Genomic DNA, 16,252 nt, shown 5'->3' with positions numbered 1-16,252 from the left:
CAATGAAGATGCTCATTGTTCTTCTTTCTCTAGTCTCTGATTATGGTGTTTGCCCAACTTGTTCACAATCAGTTGGAGCCTCTGCTGGAGTTTCTCTGCAGTCTGCCTGGACCCACTGGCAAACCTGCACTGGAGTTCGTTATGTCAGAGTGGACTAGCCGGCAACCTCTCTTCTATGGACAGTACGAGGGCAAAGTCAGGTGTGCTATCAGTTCTGCTTATGGATAGCTTGGGCAAATACAGCTGACCTTTGGGAGGTAGCTATGTCTTGATGTTTTGGGGAAGTGTGCAGAGGCAGTGTTGATGCAAGAGTGACAATAATGGAGACAAACTCCAATTAGTAAAGAAACGGGTACTTTACGTGCTTCAACAGCAAGAACTCTTGGAAATAAAGAAAGAAAGCCTGGCATCTGTCATGATCAACAAAATTGTAGCCCTAGAAAGAAATGATGCAATTGAGGCTTCAAAGGCCATTGACTCTATGGTTGTGTAAAGAAACAAAAGGGAATGTTATGCCTATTGGGCGTACATTAGGCCACCAATTGGTGGAAAGGCGGGGAGGATATTTCTGGGCAACAGTTTCAGAACTTCAGTTTTCTGGTAATGATGGGCTAGATCTCTTAAAGTAGGCTGGGATGGTAACAGTAAAGAGGGCAAGATGAGAAAGCAGTCATGAAATGTGTATAAGAACTTTATTCCATTTCCAGCCTGATAGGGAAGGAAACTATCCTCATCTTGTTTTGGGAAATAAAGATGGAAGAGGTATTAATGGAAGAGCTTTTGCAAACAGAATTCCAGTAGAATTACTGTAGCTAGGATGAGACCATATCTGAAAATATTCAACTGCTGATGAATTTAATTTCAGCGAGTTGTATATGGGGTTGGCCCAAGTGAATCAGCAGGAAAGGTAACTATTGGTTAATGTGAAAACGTCAGTGGATGTCAGTATAGAGAAGATTGCATTCCTATAACTCCTCTTCATCATCTACATCCTCCCCCTTGGTCAGATACTCCGCCACTTCAACCTGGACTTCCACTGTTACGCTGATGACACCCAGATCTACCTCGGCACCAAATCCCCCCACAACCCCCCCCCTCTCCCATATCAACTCCTGTTTGTCAGCTATAAAAACCTGGATGCAACATAATTTCCTCAAACTCAACAGCGATAAGACAGAATTCCTCCTCATAGGCTCCAAAGCCACACTCAGCAAAATCAATTACCCCACTCTCACCATCGACGGCACCACTGTCTCCCCATCTCCCCAGGCCCGCAACCTTGGCGTGATCTTTGATTCCACCCTCTCCCTTGAGCCTCACATCCGCCATGTCATTAAAACCTCCTTCTTTCATCTCCGCAACATCGCCAAACTCAGACACTCTCTCACACCTCCGGCTGCTGAAAGACTCATCCATGCCTTCATCTCCTCCCGACTGGACTACTGCAACTCACTTCTCCTTGCCATCAGCTCCACCTACATCAACCGACTCCAACTGGTCCAGAACGCAGCCGCCCGACTCATCACCCACACCAAATCCTGGCATCACATCACTCCAGTCCTCAAACAACTTCACTGGCTTCCCATCTCCCACCGGATCAACTACAAAATCCTGATCCTCACCTACAAAGCCCTCCACCATCTGGCCCCCCCATATCTCACTGACCTCCTCTTCCCCCTACCAACCCTCACGGTCTCTCAGATCCACAACAGCCGGTCTCCTCTCTATCCACGTCCAACCTCCGCAGTTTTGGGGACAAAGCCTTCTCCAGGGCAGCTCCCAGGCTCTGGAACTCCCTCCCCCAACTGATCCGCAATTCCGTGTCCCTCACCATCTTCCAGTCCCGCCTCAAGACCCATCTCTTCACCTCTGCCTATCCTTAGCCCCACGTCCCCCTCCCTTTTCATCTGTGCATTAATTGCCTCATATTGTGTTTTGTATTGAATTCTGTCTTTACTTTGTGTACTAGTCATGTCTCTACTATTTATTTCATTCCCCTTACATGTTTTTCCTCTACCTGCTAAATTTTTGTAAGGTGTCCTTGAGACTCTTGAAATGCGTCCATAAATAAAATTTATTATTATTATTATTATAACGTGGTAAAGAATGTAAAGGTTTTCCTGATTAATGAAGAAAGATGAAAAAACGCAATAAAAACAAGTGTTTTCTTATAAATAAAGAAACACCGTGTTGGGTGAGGCAGCATCTCTGGAGTACACGGGTTGGTGATATTTTGTGGCAGGACCCTTCTTCCGACTGATTGTGGTGTGGGGGAAAGAGGGGGGGGAAGAAAGTTGGACGAGACGTGGGGATAGGATGAGGCCCGGTGAGCGATGGCTGAATAGAGGTGGGGAGGCGGGGTGATAGGCAGATGGTTCGACAAAGGGCAGAGATGAAAAGAGAAATGGATTGAGACAGAGAGAGTAGTGTTAATGTATTAATAATAAAAAGTAGCGAATGGGCCTAAAAGTACATGCCTAAAGGGAGCAGAGGAGTCTTCTAAGAAACTGGAGAATTAAATCTGACATTTAGGATCGGGGTCCTTCATCAAGGGTGAAATAGTGGGGATATAACTGATCGAAAGGGGTTAGGCAAGAACTTGTATCTGATCTGGAAGTGTTAAATGGTAGAGTGTGGAGATCTTATTACTGTATAGTGTAGGATCGTTTGCCAATCAATAACGAGAGATGCTCATCGTATTTAACCTGCAAATGGTTGCAACCAGTGTTCCTGAAATGGAACCCCAGTCCAATCGTTAACCAGGACCAGTCAGAGGAAATCATGTATTAGGATTTTTGCCGCGTCATATTATCCTTGATTGGCTGTAACACCATGTTTCAAAGTTGATCATGAACCTGATTCTGTTTACTCCACAGCACTGTAGCAATGTGCAAGCTCCTGCAACATGGTATTAACACAGATGACAAGCGACTACAAGATATCATGGTGAAAGGGGAAGAAGTGTTCAATGCTGATGAGGGAATACGAACTCGTTCCAAAGCAGCAAAAAGTAAGAACCTCCGAATTCAACCTGGTTTTGAAGGCCACAAACCAGCTTTTACAGTTTATCTCTTTATTAACAACACTGGAGGAGATGCAGAGGAGATTTGCTAGGGTGTTGTCTGGGGTTTCTCTTGAGGAGATCGGATAGACTGGGTTTATTTGTTTGAGTGAAGGTGCCTGAGACTCTGACAGATATACAAAAGACAGAGGACATTGATAAGATACATAGTGTGAAACATTTTCCTCTTAAGTGCCCATGAACAAAAGGGATGTAAAGTGCATTCAGAAAGTATTCAGACCCCTTCACTTTTTCCACATTTTGTTACGTTACAGCCTTATTTTAAAATGGATTAAATTCATTTTTTTTATCATCAATCTACACGTAATACCCAGAATGAAGATGCGAAAACAGGTGTTTAGAAATGTTTGCAAAGTCATTAAAAAGAAATAACTGAAATTTCACATTTACATAAGTATTCAGACCCTTTGCTATGACTCTCAAAATTGAACTTGGGTTCATCCTGTTTCCATTGATTATTTTTGAGATGTTTCTACAACTTGATTGGAGTCCACCAGTGGTAAATTTAATTGATTGGACATGATTTGAAAAGGCACACACCTGTCTATATAAGATTCCACAGTTGACAGAGCAAAAACCAAGCCATGAAGACAAAGGAATTGTCTGTAGACCTCCCAAGACAGGATCGTGTCGAGACACAGATCTGGGGAAGGGTATAAAACAATTTCTGCAGCATTGCAGGTCCCGAACATTGGCCTCCGTTATTCCTAAATGGAAGAACTTTGGAACCACCAAGACTCTTCATAGAGCTGGCCGCTCAGCCAAACTGAGCAATTGGGGAGAAGGGCCTTGGTCAGGGAGGTGACTAAGAACCCTATGGTCACTCTGACAGAGCTCCAGAGATCCTCTGTGGAAATGAGAGAACCTTCCAGAAGGACAACTATATCTGGAGCACTCCACCAATCCGGCCTTTATGGCAGAGGGGCCAGACGGAAGCCACTCCGTCTGGCCACATGACAGCACGCTTGGAGTTTGTCAAAAGGCACCTAAAGGACTCTCAGACCATGAGAAACAAGATTCTCTGGTCTGATGAAACCAAGATTGAACTCTTTGGCCTGAATGCAAAGCGTCACGTCAGGAGAAAACCAGGCACCGCTCATCACCTGGCAATAGCATGCCTACAGTGAAGTATGGCATCATGCAGTGGGGATGTTTTTCAGCGGCAAGAACTGGGAGCAAGGTACAGAGAGATCCTTGATGAAAACCTGCTCCAGAGCATTATGGACCTCAGACTGGGGCAGAGGTTCATCTTCCAACATTATTTGGACAGTGTCAAAACAATAGTGGGAGCCACTAGCTAGTTGGCTCTTTCATAGTGCTGTGGCTTCATGATTAATGAAAAAGAGGAGATGAGTTTGAGGACTATCTTCGCGCAAGGATTGGGAAGAAGTAAGTAGAAGCTCTTTGGGCTGGGAGTGTGGTTGTTCGACATTCAGTTTGTTAGTAAATCTGTTCTTGTTCCTGGGGTCCTTGTATATACCAATGAGACCCAAATGCAGTTTAAAGCAAGGAATTTTATAATTTTTTTTAAATTTTCTTCCAATGGTATTCTTTCTTGCACCTCAAATTGTGTTCCAAGTTCTACTCAGCATAATGTTCATTTTACATGTTCTGTTGGATTCAATAGATCCGGAACGATGGACAAATATTCCTCTACTAGTTAAACTCTTCAAGTTGGTGATCGGTGAACTCTCCAGTGTAATGGAAGCAAATATCTCCAGGCAATCCAATACAGCTGAATGGAATCAAGGTAATTTGGACATAATTGTCGTCTCCTCCATTTCCATTCCCCCTCTCTGGCCCACCGCCATCAATTTAACAACTTGGATATCCTTCCGCACTGTCATGTTACCTCATCTTTCAGCTATACCCTGGAGGCTGATGGCTCTTTATCTTGCATATTTAGATGAAACAAACGACATGTGGGAGGACCAAGGTGACAATGATGATGAAGATGATGAAGATGATGATGATGAAGGACTAGCCGGACAGTTGTTATCAGATCTGCTCAATACAGGGGGAAGCATTAGATGTGGTAAGAGGCTCTAATAATTTCCACTCATTTTTGAATCATCGAGTTTTGTTATTGAATAGTTCGTGTTTTACTTATGTATTCTACAGTAAATCAATGATATTTGGCCCGTCTGTTCCACCAGTCAACAAAGTCACGCTGATCTGGTCATTACCTCAACTCCACATTCCCAACTTTATTTCTGCACAAGACTGTTTACATCTCTGTTTGAGAAGAGAATTCCAAAGAAAGCAAAAGGGTTCAAATGGGTGAAGCCTTATTTTTAAATACTAACCACCTGGATTTAGATTCTTCCACTAGAGGGAACATCATGCAGGTAAAATAAGAGGAGGACGTTGCTTTTTGATTGTAGAGGATATTCTTGTGGGGCTCATCCAGTGAGGCTATATGGGTAGAACTTAGACACAGGAAGGAAAGGGGGCGCTGTCCTGTGTTGCCTAGGGGGCGCTGTCCTGTGCACGGCTGCCCAACCAGCAGCTGTCTGTCTCTTCATCTTTTTATTTTTTATTTTAGTTAGTTAAGAGGTTTGTTTGGAGGTCTAGACTTTTTTTATGTGGGGGGGGGAGGGAGAAACTACCTTTCAGGGTCCCTACCTGGTCGGAGAGGCAGCTTTTCTCCGAGCTGCAGCTTCGACCCGTCCTCGCGGCCTACCAGCGGGCCTGGAGCGGCGTTTCCTGTCGGGGGACCGCCCAGAACCTCGTCTTCGGCGGCGGCACAGCGCTGGAGCGCTATCGCGGAGCGGGCGATGCCTTGCCTGGGTCGCCGCGCTGGAGCTCCGGTGAGCTGAGACCGCCGGGTAAAACATCACGGAGCTGCGGGACTGTGGAGCGACCAGCTGCGGGCGGCGGCGCTGAACTTACCATCGGGAGCCTGGGATCTCTAGATGAGATCGCCAGTTGTGGAGCTCCAACCGGCGCAGCCTTGTTGGCTTTGGAAGCCGCGGCCTCCAGTGCGGAAGCGGTCGTTCCAGCGTTCCCAGGCCGCTGGGAGGACTCTCCCGACGCCGGAGCAACATCACCCGGCAAGAACGGCCAGGAACATCGTGCCTCCGTAGAGGCAACTGTGGAGGCCTCAATAGGCCCGACTATGGGTGAACTGGGGTTGGGGACTGGACTTTGTGCCTTCCCTCATGGTGGGAGCCATTGTGGGGGATGTTCTATGTGTTTAAGACTCTCATTGGTGTTATGTCTGTATTCTTTTTTTGTGTGCTGCAAAATGGCAAAAAGCATTTCACTTCACTACACCTGGGTGTATGTGAATGTGACTAATAAAATACCTTTGACCTTTGATACCTTTGAAATGATCAAGAGTCAAAGGTGTTTTATTGTCATATGTCCCAGACAGAACAATTACATTCTTACTGTAGCACAACAGAATATGTAAACATAGTACACTGTAAATAATGATGAACGAGAGAGAGAGAGAGAGAGAAAAAAAGTTCAGTGTGTGTATACTCCAGAGCCAATAAAATCATGGGAGACCCCTTCCACCCCTGCAACGGACTGTTCCAGCTGCTAAGGTCAGGCAAACGCCTCCGTTGCAATGTTGTGAGAACGGAGAGGTTGAGAAGGAGTTTCTTCCCAGAGGCCATTAGGACTGTAAACTCCTATCTCACCAGGGACTAACTTTTACTGTACCACGCTACTGCTTTTTTTTTAATTGCTGTTTTTTTCCCTTTTCCCTTCTGCCCACAATATTTAATATGCAAAAGAATATGTGATTATGTTTGTAGTTTGTTTGGTTGTTTGTTTGTCTTTTTGCACAAAGTCCGCGAGCATAGCCACTTTTCATTTCACTGCACATCTCGTATGTGTATGTGACGAATAAACTTGACTTGGCTTGACTTGACCTCTTTGGCTCTTATGATCCTGACCACTTTGGATTCTGTTACCTCTCATTTACCTCAGGCCTGTACCTTGTATATCTGCCTGTTTTTTTAAATTATCTGGTACAGATACTGCATTGTAGTTTTCATATAGCTGAACATTTTCATTGTTACCAGACAATCTTGGACTGATCCAGTCTATTTCCAGTCACGGTCATAAGTAATAGGAGTAGAATTAGGCCATTCAGCCCATCAAGTCTTCTCTGCCATTCAATCATGGCTGATCTATCTCCCTCCTAACCCCATTCTCCTGCCTTCTTCCCCAACCCTTGATACGTGTACTAATCAAGAAACTAATCAAGCAAACTTCCCATTTTCACAAATATGCATTTATTTAGATTGCTTCAAATAAATTAAAATGGACGTACGTATTTGATAAAAGCTTCCTTCAGACAGGATTGTTAAAAAATGGTGGATTTTATTTAATGGTTACATTTGTTAGGCGATTTTCATAATGATTGATGCTCGTAAAACGTCAATAATCTGCTTTTGGACCGTTTGGAAATCCTGATTGTTTGGCCTCCCTTTCCCATGGGGCTCTCGCCCTCTTCCTGGAGCTCTCCCCATGCCGCCAGGGCTCTGTCCTCCCACACCCCTCCACCCCACCCCTCTCGCTGTGTTCATTGGAAGATTTATCCCCCAACTGCATTACAACTTAAAGTGAACTGAAAAGATATTGAAATATTAATTTTAAAAAACAACATTCAATAGTCCAGGAAGTCTGTTGATTTGCTACTTCTAAAGTCCTGAGCATGCCAGATTTACAGAGTTGCGCTGTGTTCTCAAACTATCTGAACTTGGGTTCAGTTACTAATAGTCTGCTTTTAACAGATGATGATTATTACGATGATGATGGTGAAGATGACCCAGACACGCTGAAGGATCCCTTGTATCAAGTTGATTTGCAGGTAATTTTAAATGTTTGACAGTGAATGTTAATTTTGATATTTGCCCAGCAGACATTAATGAAATGTTATTCCACAGTAATTAGCAGACTAGATTTTTTCAAATTACAATTTCTCACGTGGAGGAAGCTCTTGAAATTTAAGGAGTTTTCCGTTGACTGGAGCCACAATAATGAGGCTAGCAGAGCCAAATCTGGCAAGTATGACTGACAATCATTGGGGAAATCAGTATTCTGGAGCGGTGCCTGTCGGTAGATAATGGAAGTAAACTGGCAAAATCTGCTACTGGTTAAAATGTCAGCCAAGGTGTCTGAACAAATATTTAATTTTTATGCCCCAAGGAGACAAGTGTGCCTATGTTCAAGAAGTGTCAGAGAGAGAGAGAGAGAGTTATATAATTGTAAATGGTAAACAGCATAAAACGGTCTGAAGAAGGGTCTCGACCAGAAACGTCACCCATTCCTTCTCTCCAGAGATGCTGCCTGCCCCACTGAGTTTCTCCAGCTTTTTATGTCTATCTTCAGCATAAAACGGAAGGAGGGGATATAACAATGGAGAAGCCTGGTGACTGAACATGTACAAAGAATGAAAATGATTATCAAATGTTTTAGTGAAGGAGTTGGGAACAATCTCAGCCCTTCAATGTAAATGGAAATAAAGACATGGCACTGTGTTTAGTGACCAATATCTGCATTTACAATTCACTGGTATCTTGCAGAGTCCTCAGGATGCATTCCCAAGATTGGTAATGGTAATGGTAGTACTGAAAGGGGTTGTATGCAACCAATGTGCTTGGTTTTCTCGGTAACTCTCTGCCCTTCTCATCTCTTCTGATCCCTCTGCCCTTCGGCTCCCATGTGCTCTAGAGCTGGTGTGACATTTGTCCTCCCTGCTGAGATCTTATGAATCACTACCTCTTGTTCTCCAGAGGAATCAGTGTTGGAGAATTGCTGGACTAACTGACACTGGTCATTTGATTGGATTCTCCTGCATAGGTAAATACTTAATACTCAGCGCATGGGCATTGTCTGTGAAAAGAGAAAGGGTTTTCATGTTGGGTCTAAGATTGGAAAGTACTTTGTTCAGACAATAGGCCTGGGACCTGAAATGTTAACTCTTTCTGTTTACACGGATATAGCCTGATGTCCCGTGTATTTCCAGCATTGTCCCTTTTTATTTCAGATTTCCAGCATTTTTATTTCAGCAGTAAGTGTTTGTAGTTGTTGCAGCCTTGTCTGCTGCTAGACCTAGTGCGGAGATCTCCTTTAAAGTTGTGCCAGACTGTTCGGAAACGGGCCTTCCACACCAACTCGTCCATGCCGTTGAAGATGTCCCATGTAAGCTAGTCCCATTTGCCTGTGTATGACCAACATTCCTCTAAACCTTTTCTATCTATGTGCCTGTCCAAGTATCTTTTAACTGTTATGGTACCTGCCGCAACTACATCCTCTGGCAGTGCATTCCATTTACCAACCAACTTCTGAGTGAAAATATTGCTCCTCTGGTTCCTATTAAATCTCACCTTAAACTGTGTCTTCTGGATCTTGATTATCCTACCCTTGTAAAAGACTGCATTCGGTTTATTCCCCTCATGATTTTATACACCTCCATTTGATCCTGCGCTCCAGAGAATAAAGTCCTAGCCTGCCCAACCGTTCCCTATGGTACAGCCCCTCAAGTCCTGGCAACATCCTCGTAAATGTTCTCTGCGCTCTTTCGAGCTTAATGATATCCTTCCTATAGCAGGGACACCCTGCTCCAAATGCGGACTCACCAATGTTGTGTACAACTATAACATAATGTCCCACCTTCTATACTCAATACCCTGACTGATGAAGGCCAGTGCACCAAAAGCATTCTTGCCCACCCTATCTATCTGTGGTGCCACTTGCAGGGAACTATGTACCCATACTAGATTCCTCTGCTCAACAATACTCCCTAGGGCCCCACTATTCACTGTGAAGGTCGATCCCTGCTTTGTCCTCCGAAAATGCAATCCCTTGCACTTATCTGTATTAAAGTCCATTAGCCATTCTTCAGCCCACTTGCCTAGCTGAACAAGATCCGGCTGTAATTTTTGATATCCATCTTCACTATGGATGATACCAGTTATTTTAGTGTTGTCTGCAAACTTGCTCTTCATGCCTTGTACATTCTTATCTAAATAGTTGATATAAACCACAAACAGCAATAGGCCCAGAACAGATCCCTGAGGAATGCTCCTAATCACAAATCTGCATCTACATAGGAGTTTCCATAATTTCTAAAAGTCCGATGTACACACAAGTTCATTCCTACAAATGGAAAAACTACCCCCCCCACACCCAATTTTAGTAGTTCTTAGCAGTTTTGCTTACTACATCATGTGATTTGTGTTTTTTACGATTTGCGGACAAAATCAACTGTATAGATCTAGAAATGGAGTTTGTTTGTCATCCAGAGAAGGCTTGTACAGCACAGAAATAAGTCCATCTGTCCACCTTGTATGTGCTGACTAACGTACGCCCATTTACACTAATCCTATTTTATTTCCCTCATCCCACTTTTTCACTAACTCCTCTTCCCCCCCACCCCCCCCACACCCACACACACACACACACACACACACACATTGAACAATTTACAGTGGCCAGTTAACCTACTGCAGCTGCATCTGATAGGGATGTGAAAGGGAACAGGTGCAGCTGGTGAATCCCATATGGTCCTATGTTCAAACTCCACACCGACAGAGGTCAGCATTGAACCCAGGTTGGCTGGAGCTGAGAGGCGGTGGCTCTACCAGCTGTTCCACATGCTTGTGGTTGGATCACAATTGGAGCGTCTCTGCCATTTGTCATCAACATTTTTCATGCAGTAAATAATAGTTTTGCTACAGTAATTTCTGGGTGCTGAGTGGAATGTGGGGGCTGGTGTTTGCCATGATTTATGTGGTGAGTCCAAAGTAGTAAATGCTCTTTGTGCATGTGCTCGCGTGCGTTTTATTTATATAAATATACATACACGCACACACACTCATTCTGTCTTTTAATTTCAGGCTTATCTAACAGATTACCTCCGGCAGTTTGCGCAGCAGCCCTGCTACACACCGTTTTCAGATCACCTCAACGAGAAAGAGAAGAGAGTTTTACGGTCGATAGGCATTTAAGACAAACTGGAAGAGATGCAATTTTTCCCATGTCTGCCACGTTGTTGACTGACACCAAACTCGGTCATCTTATGAAACTTCCTACTGTGTATGGGGAGAAAAGATCAGATTTCATCGTAGCCTTTCTTTCATTGTGACTCCAAGCAATTGAACTACAAAGGCTTAAGAATGAGTAGTTTAATTTACTGAAGCACACAGGTCTTTGGGAGTTTCTGCAGCTGTGCTGTGGGGGACTGGAGGAAACCTGTGCCGTAAAGTTCTGCAACCTCTCTTGTCTTTGTAAAGTTCTGCCATGGATCAGTACTTTTATATTGGAACATGTGGGGTTCATGGGAGCAGGCCTGGTCCAACGCTCTACTTTTGCTACAGAACACAAATATTGAGCCGTGTGATGCACTTAAAAAAGTAGAATGAAAATTGAAGCTTTTGCAAAACATTTCGTTTTCCAATTGTCCCGGTATCTGAGCTATTCTCACCGAAAGTCACTCCTGTTCTGAAGTTGTATATGGAGCTGTGTCAAAAGCATTTCCTGGCAAGATTTGAGAGATTACAGCTGGGTTAGCCGTGGGATGAGAGCTGCTGTTGTCCAGGATACCGGTTTGTCCGGTTTACATTAAGGGAGGAGATATAAAATAAAACCTGAAGAGGAGTTTAGTGGAAATACATGATGAGACGGGGTCCAGTGCGAGAGGGGAGGCTGTGTCGGTGTAAGAGCTGAAAGGTTAGAATGCGTGGCGCGGAGGATGAGGACGTGTGTTTGAACATGGGGTTTGGCTTGTTGCTGTGTATGGGTGGGGAGTGTAAGCACATGTGAAGGCAATAAATATAAAACTGAGAGATAGAGGTGGAAACAGGATTAGATGTGGATGAGAATAGGGGTAGTGGGAAAAGAAGGGGGAAGTTGGCGAATGTTTATGTACTATGGTCTGGCTTTATCTGCATCCTCCATGGGACTATTTTGTATTTTTTTGTAATTCTTATGCGATGGATGTTAAACCTAATGCGTTGAGGACCTTGCTCGTGCAATCATCCAACCCTTGCTGAAATGAAATGAGTATCTCTCACCCAATGCCTGATTCACAGCAGATGTACTGGAACTGGTAGTTTTAGTACATTGTAAACTCGTCGAGTACCTCCTGAGGTACAATTGGAAAGCAGTATGCGTGTTCAAGTAGTCTTAGAAGAATTCACCTTGATGAACCTGCTGCCTACGTTTTAACCTTGATACAGCCTTTTCTGGATGTGACTGCATTAAAAGTCCCAACTAACTAACTCTGCCTGTGTTGTTAAATGCTTAATTTTGTAACCAAAAGGAAACAGAGCATCAAGATTTGGACAAGGAGTTTATTGATTGTTGGGATAGACTAATGGATAGTTTGTTTGCCGTCTATAGAAAACTGCTCCACTCATTAACGTCGCAAAAACACCTAGGTGAAGCAACGGGTCAATTGGCACATCAAGCCCCTCCCGACATTTAATAAAACTGGCTGATTTTCATTTTCTCTTCAAAATCTTACATCCTTGATTCCCTCTCAATCCCTGTCTTAAATAGATGCAATAATTGAGCAGCCAATGTATCTTCTAGAGACTAGGAATAGTAGAAAAATAATTGAGACTAACCAGCCCCTGAGAGTACCTGCAAGAGCAGACAGACGACGGCTCTGCTGAGGCAGTCCAGTTGTGGATTTTGGGGAGGAGATAGAAGCAGGCAGTGCACTGCTGGGGAATGATAATGTTGGAGGCTGTGAAGGGGGGGATTGTCAGAGATGATGAGATCAGAAACAGTCTGGGAGGTGATGGCTTGATGTTCATCTGTGGGGTCATAGTCAAGGGGGTCGGTATGAGGTGAATGAGAGCTGACGCCTGGCCTCAGCATGGTAGAGATCAGCCTGCCAGACTACAGCACCTCTCCTGTAGGAGGCTTTAATAACAATGTTGGGATTGTTGCTGAGTGTGCGGAGGGCTGTGCGTTAAGAGGGGGAGGTTGTAGAATGTTGTTGGGGAAGTAGAGAATGTCCTAGTATGTCAGTCACTGAAAGTAAGCATGCAGTTACAGCAGGCAGTGAAGAAAGCAAATGGCATGTTGGCCTTCATAGTGGGAGGATTTGAGTAAAGGAGCAAGGAGGTCCTACTGCAGTTGTACAGATCACTGGTGAGACCACACCTGGAATATCGTGTACAGTTTTATTCTCCCAATTTGAGCAAGGGTATTCATGCTATGGAGGAGTGCAGCGCAGGTTCACCAGGTTAATTCCCGGGATGGCGGGACTGACATGAAAGAATGGATCGACTGGGCTTATATTCACTGGAATTTAGAAGGATGAGAGGAGTTCTTATAGAAACACAAAATTCTTAAGGGATTGGACAGGCCAGATGCAGGAAACATTTTCCCCGTGTTGAGAGAGTCCAGAACCAGGGGTCACAGTTTAAGAATAAGGGGTAGGACATTTAGGACTGAGATGAGGAAAAACTTCTTCACCCAGAGAGTTGTGAATCTCTGGAATTCTCTGCCACAGAAGGCAGTGGAGGCCAATTCACTGGATGTTTTCAACAGAGTTAGAATTAGCTGTTAGGGCTAACGGAATCGAGGGATATGGGGAAAAAGATGGAACAGGGTAATGATTTTGGATGATCAGCTATGATCATATTGAATGGTGGTGCTGGCTCGAAGGGGGAAATTACCTACTCCACCTGTTTTCTATGTAAGTCAAGACACAGTTGATGTCACACCAGCAGTTGGAATAAAGAGGTCCAGAGAGTAGAAGGACAGCAGGAGGAATCCAAGAGGAGGAGGAATGTTGGAGATTGGAGAAGGGGTTGTCAAAGGGACTCAAGGATTTCTTTTCAGAGAAAAAGACCTGGAGCCAGAGACGACGGAAGCAAAACTCTACATCATGACTGGTCTGGAACTCGTTGAGGTGTGGGTGTACCAGGCACGTGCCGTAATTACTCGGGGTAGGCAGTCGGTCGGCTTTAAAAAAATAATTAAACCGCGCATGCCAAGATTGTTCACTCCGTAAAAATAAAAATAAAGACAGTAACAATTCAATTTACCCAAGGCTTCCTAGTCTCCTTTATTCTTAATTACTGAATGGGTGAAGGGTGATGGCAGGTGGAGAGATGGTGGGAAAAACGGGAGTACAGGGAAAAGTTGAAACAGTTGTCATCTTATTGAATGACAACACTTGTTCAAGGGACCAATTGGGGGGAGAGTTCCTTTCACAGCGTGTGGATAGTCTGTGCCAGGGATGAAGTTGCGGGGAGGGCAGGAGTGTTGAGAAGGAGGGGGTCAGGGATAATGGCAGTGACTCACTCACCGCTGCCGCAGCTCTCTGGGCGTGAAGCAACCGCACTGTAGCCGGGGATAGAAGCAGCTCGGGGAGCTGCGAGCGGCCACCGGGATCCGACAGCAGAACTGGCCGCCACTTCAGCGCCTTCTGCTGGCCCTCTCACCTCTGGCAGTGCTCTCCGTCTGAACACCTCTCACCTGCCGCTCGCTCATGTCAGCCGCTTCCTGCAAATCCTTAAATTCCCACAGCCGAGTAACAATTGCGCTGTTGGAATTTAATGATTTGCTGGACATGAGTGAGGCTAGCGAGTGGCAGGAGACCGGTTTTTAGACAGAGAGTTGCCAGAGATGAGCGGGGGCCGGCAGAAGGCGCTGAGGTGGCGGCCGATTCCGCTGTCCGGCCCGGCGGCCGCTCACAGCCACCCAAGCTGCTTCTTCCCCCCCTCGCCCTTTTCTCTTTGTCCAGTCAACCCATATAACATGGAAGGGTATAGCACAGACTCTATATCCCACTGTGTATGCAGTGATCATGAGGCCAATCTAAACTTGTCCCATCTGCCTGCTCATGAGCTATGTCCCTCCATTGCCTTCCTATTCATGTGTTTATCTAAATGTCTCTTAAACATTCCTGTCAGATCTGCTTCCACCGTCTCCTCTCGCCGAGGGTTCCAATTACCCACTGCTCTCTGCAAAAAACAAAACAAAATTGCTTCAAAAAGCTCTCTCATCTTTCCTTTTCTGACCTTAAACCTATGCCCTCTGGTGTATGACATTAAACTTCATCGGATTAAATTTCATCTGCCACTTATCTGCCCAAATCTTCAGCTGATCTACATCCTGCTGTGTTCCTTGACAATCTTTCCAGCTCTCCAGAACTGCACCAATTTGTATGTCACCTGCAAAGTTACTAATTAGATGACCTACATTTTCTTGCAAATCATGAATACATATCACAACAACGAAGGTCTCCGCACTGCTCTTTGAGGAACACCAATGGTCACCAACCTCCAATCAGAGAAACTCCCTTCCACCCTGTCTTCTATGGCCAAGTCAATTATGGATCCAATTTACCAAGTCACCATAGATCTTATGTGACTTATTCTTTTGGACCAGCCCACATTGCCAAATGCGATAAAGTCCATATAGACAACATCCGCTGCTCTATCTCATCAATCATCTTTGTCATTTCCTCAACAAAAAAAATCAGATTTGTGAGTTCTCTGCATATTGCCCCTAAAATATTGCATTCTCTGATCCCATATATTGCCCTCTGTCTTGTCCATTATATTTGTTCCTATCTCTAATCCCATTTATTGTCCTTTCTCTGTGTATTGTTCTCTCTCTCCATACAAGATACATTTATTTGTCACATGTGCCAGTTGGCACAGTGAAATGTGATCACCATACAATAAAAATAAAGAACACGACAAACGATAGAGTTCAACATAAAACATCCCCACCCAGCTGAATCAAAAGTTTCCCACTGTGAGGGAAGGCACCAAAGTCAGTCACCTTCCTCTAATGTTCCTGATGTTCACCCGTGGTTGGGGCCTCCGGAGCCCTCTGCAGTCGCCGCTCCGGGCGGCCCGATGTTCAGGCCCGCTCGCCGGGGTGATGGAAGTCCGACGTCGGGACTGGAGGACCTCCTCAGCTGCTTCGACATCCGAGTCGGGCACCACCTACCGGAGTCCGCGGCTCCCATAGTCCGCAGGCTGCGCTGGGCGGAGATGCAACGCTGGCAGCCCTCAGCAAAGGGCCCCAGGACTCCGCAATGTTGTTCAGCGCCGCCCGCGCTGGAAGCTCTCCCAAACGACAGCTCAGCGATGTTGGAGCAGCGGCCCAACGCTCCGGAGCTCCAAACGGCGATCCGGGTAGGCATCGCCCGCTCCACGGTGAATCCAGCACTGCGCCGCT

The 16,252-nt window shown here is 45.1% G+C and overlaps 1 protein-coding gene across 1 annotated transcript in view; it reads left to right on the top strand.

Moving 5' to 3' along the window:
- ipo9 (importin 9) overlaps positions 1-12,322 on the top strand; it is a 47,410-nt gene extending 35,088 nt beyond the window's left edge. The window contains exons 19-24 of the mRNA XM_033042665.1: positions 34-200; positions 2,877-3,010; positions 4,710-4,832; positions 4,989-5,117; positions 7,831-7,907; positions 10,939-12,322. Of these exons, the coding sequence (XP_032898556.1) occupies positions 34-200; positions 2,877-3,010; positions 4,710-4,832; positions 4,989-5,117; positions 7,831-7,907; positions 10,939-11,049 (741 nt within the window). The 3' untranslated portion in view covers positions 11,050-12,322. The remainder of the gene's footprint in view (positions 1-33; positions 201-2,876; positions 3,011-4,709; positions 4,833-4,988; positions 5,118-7,830; positions 7,908-10,938) is intronic.
- The last annotated feature ends 3,930 nt before the right edge of the window (positions 12,323-16,252 follow it).

The sequence above is a fragment of the Amblyraja radiata genome, chromosome 24 (genome assembly GCF_010909765.2).
Source record: "Amblyraja radiata isolate CabotCenter1 chromosome 24, sAmbRad1.1.pri, whole genome shotgun sequence".
NCBI classification, from domain to species: Eukaryota; Metazoa; Chordata; class Chondrichthyes; order Rajiformes; family Rajidae; genus Amblyraja; species Amblyraja radiata.
This window is presented reverse-complemented; position numbering and strand designations above follow the sequence as displayed.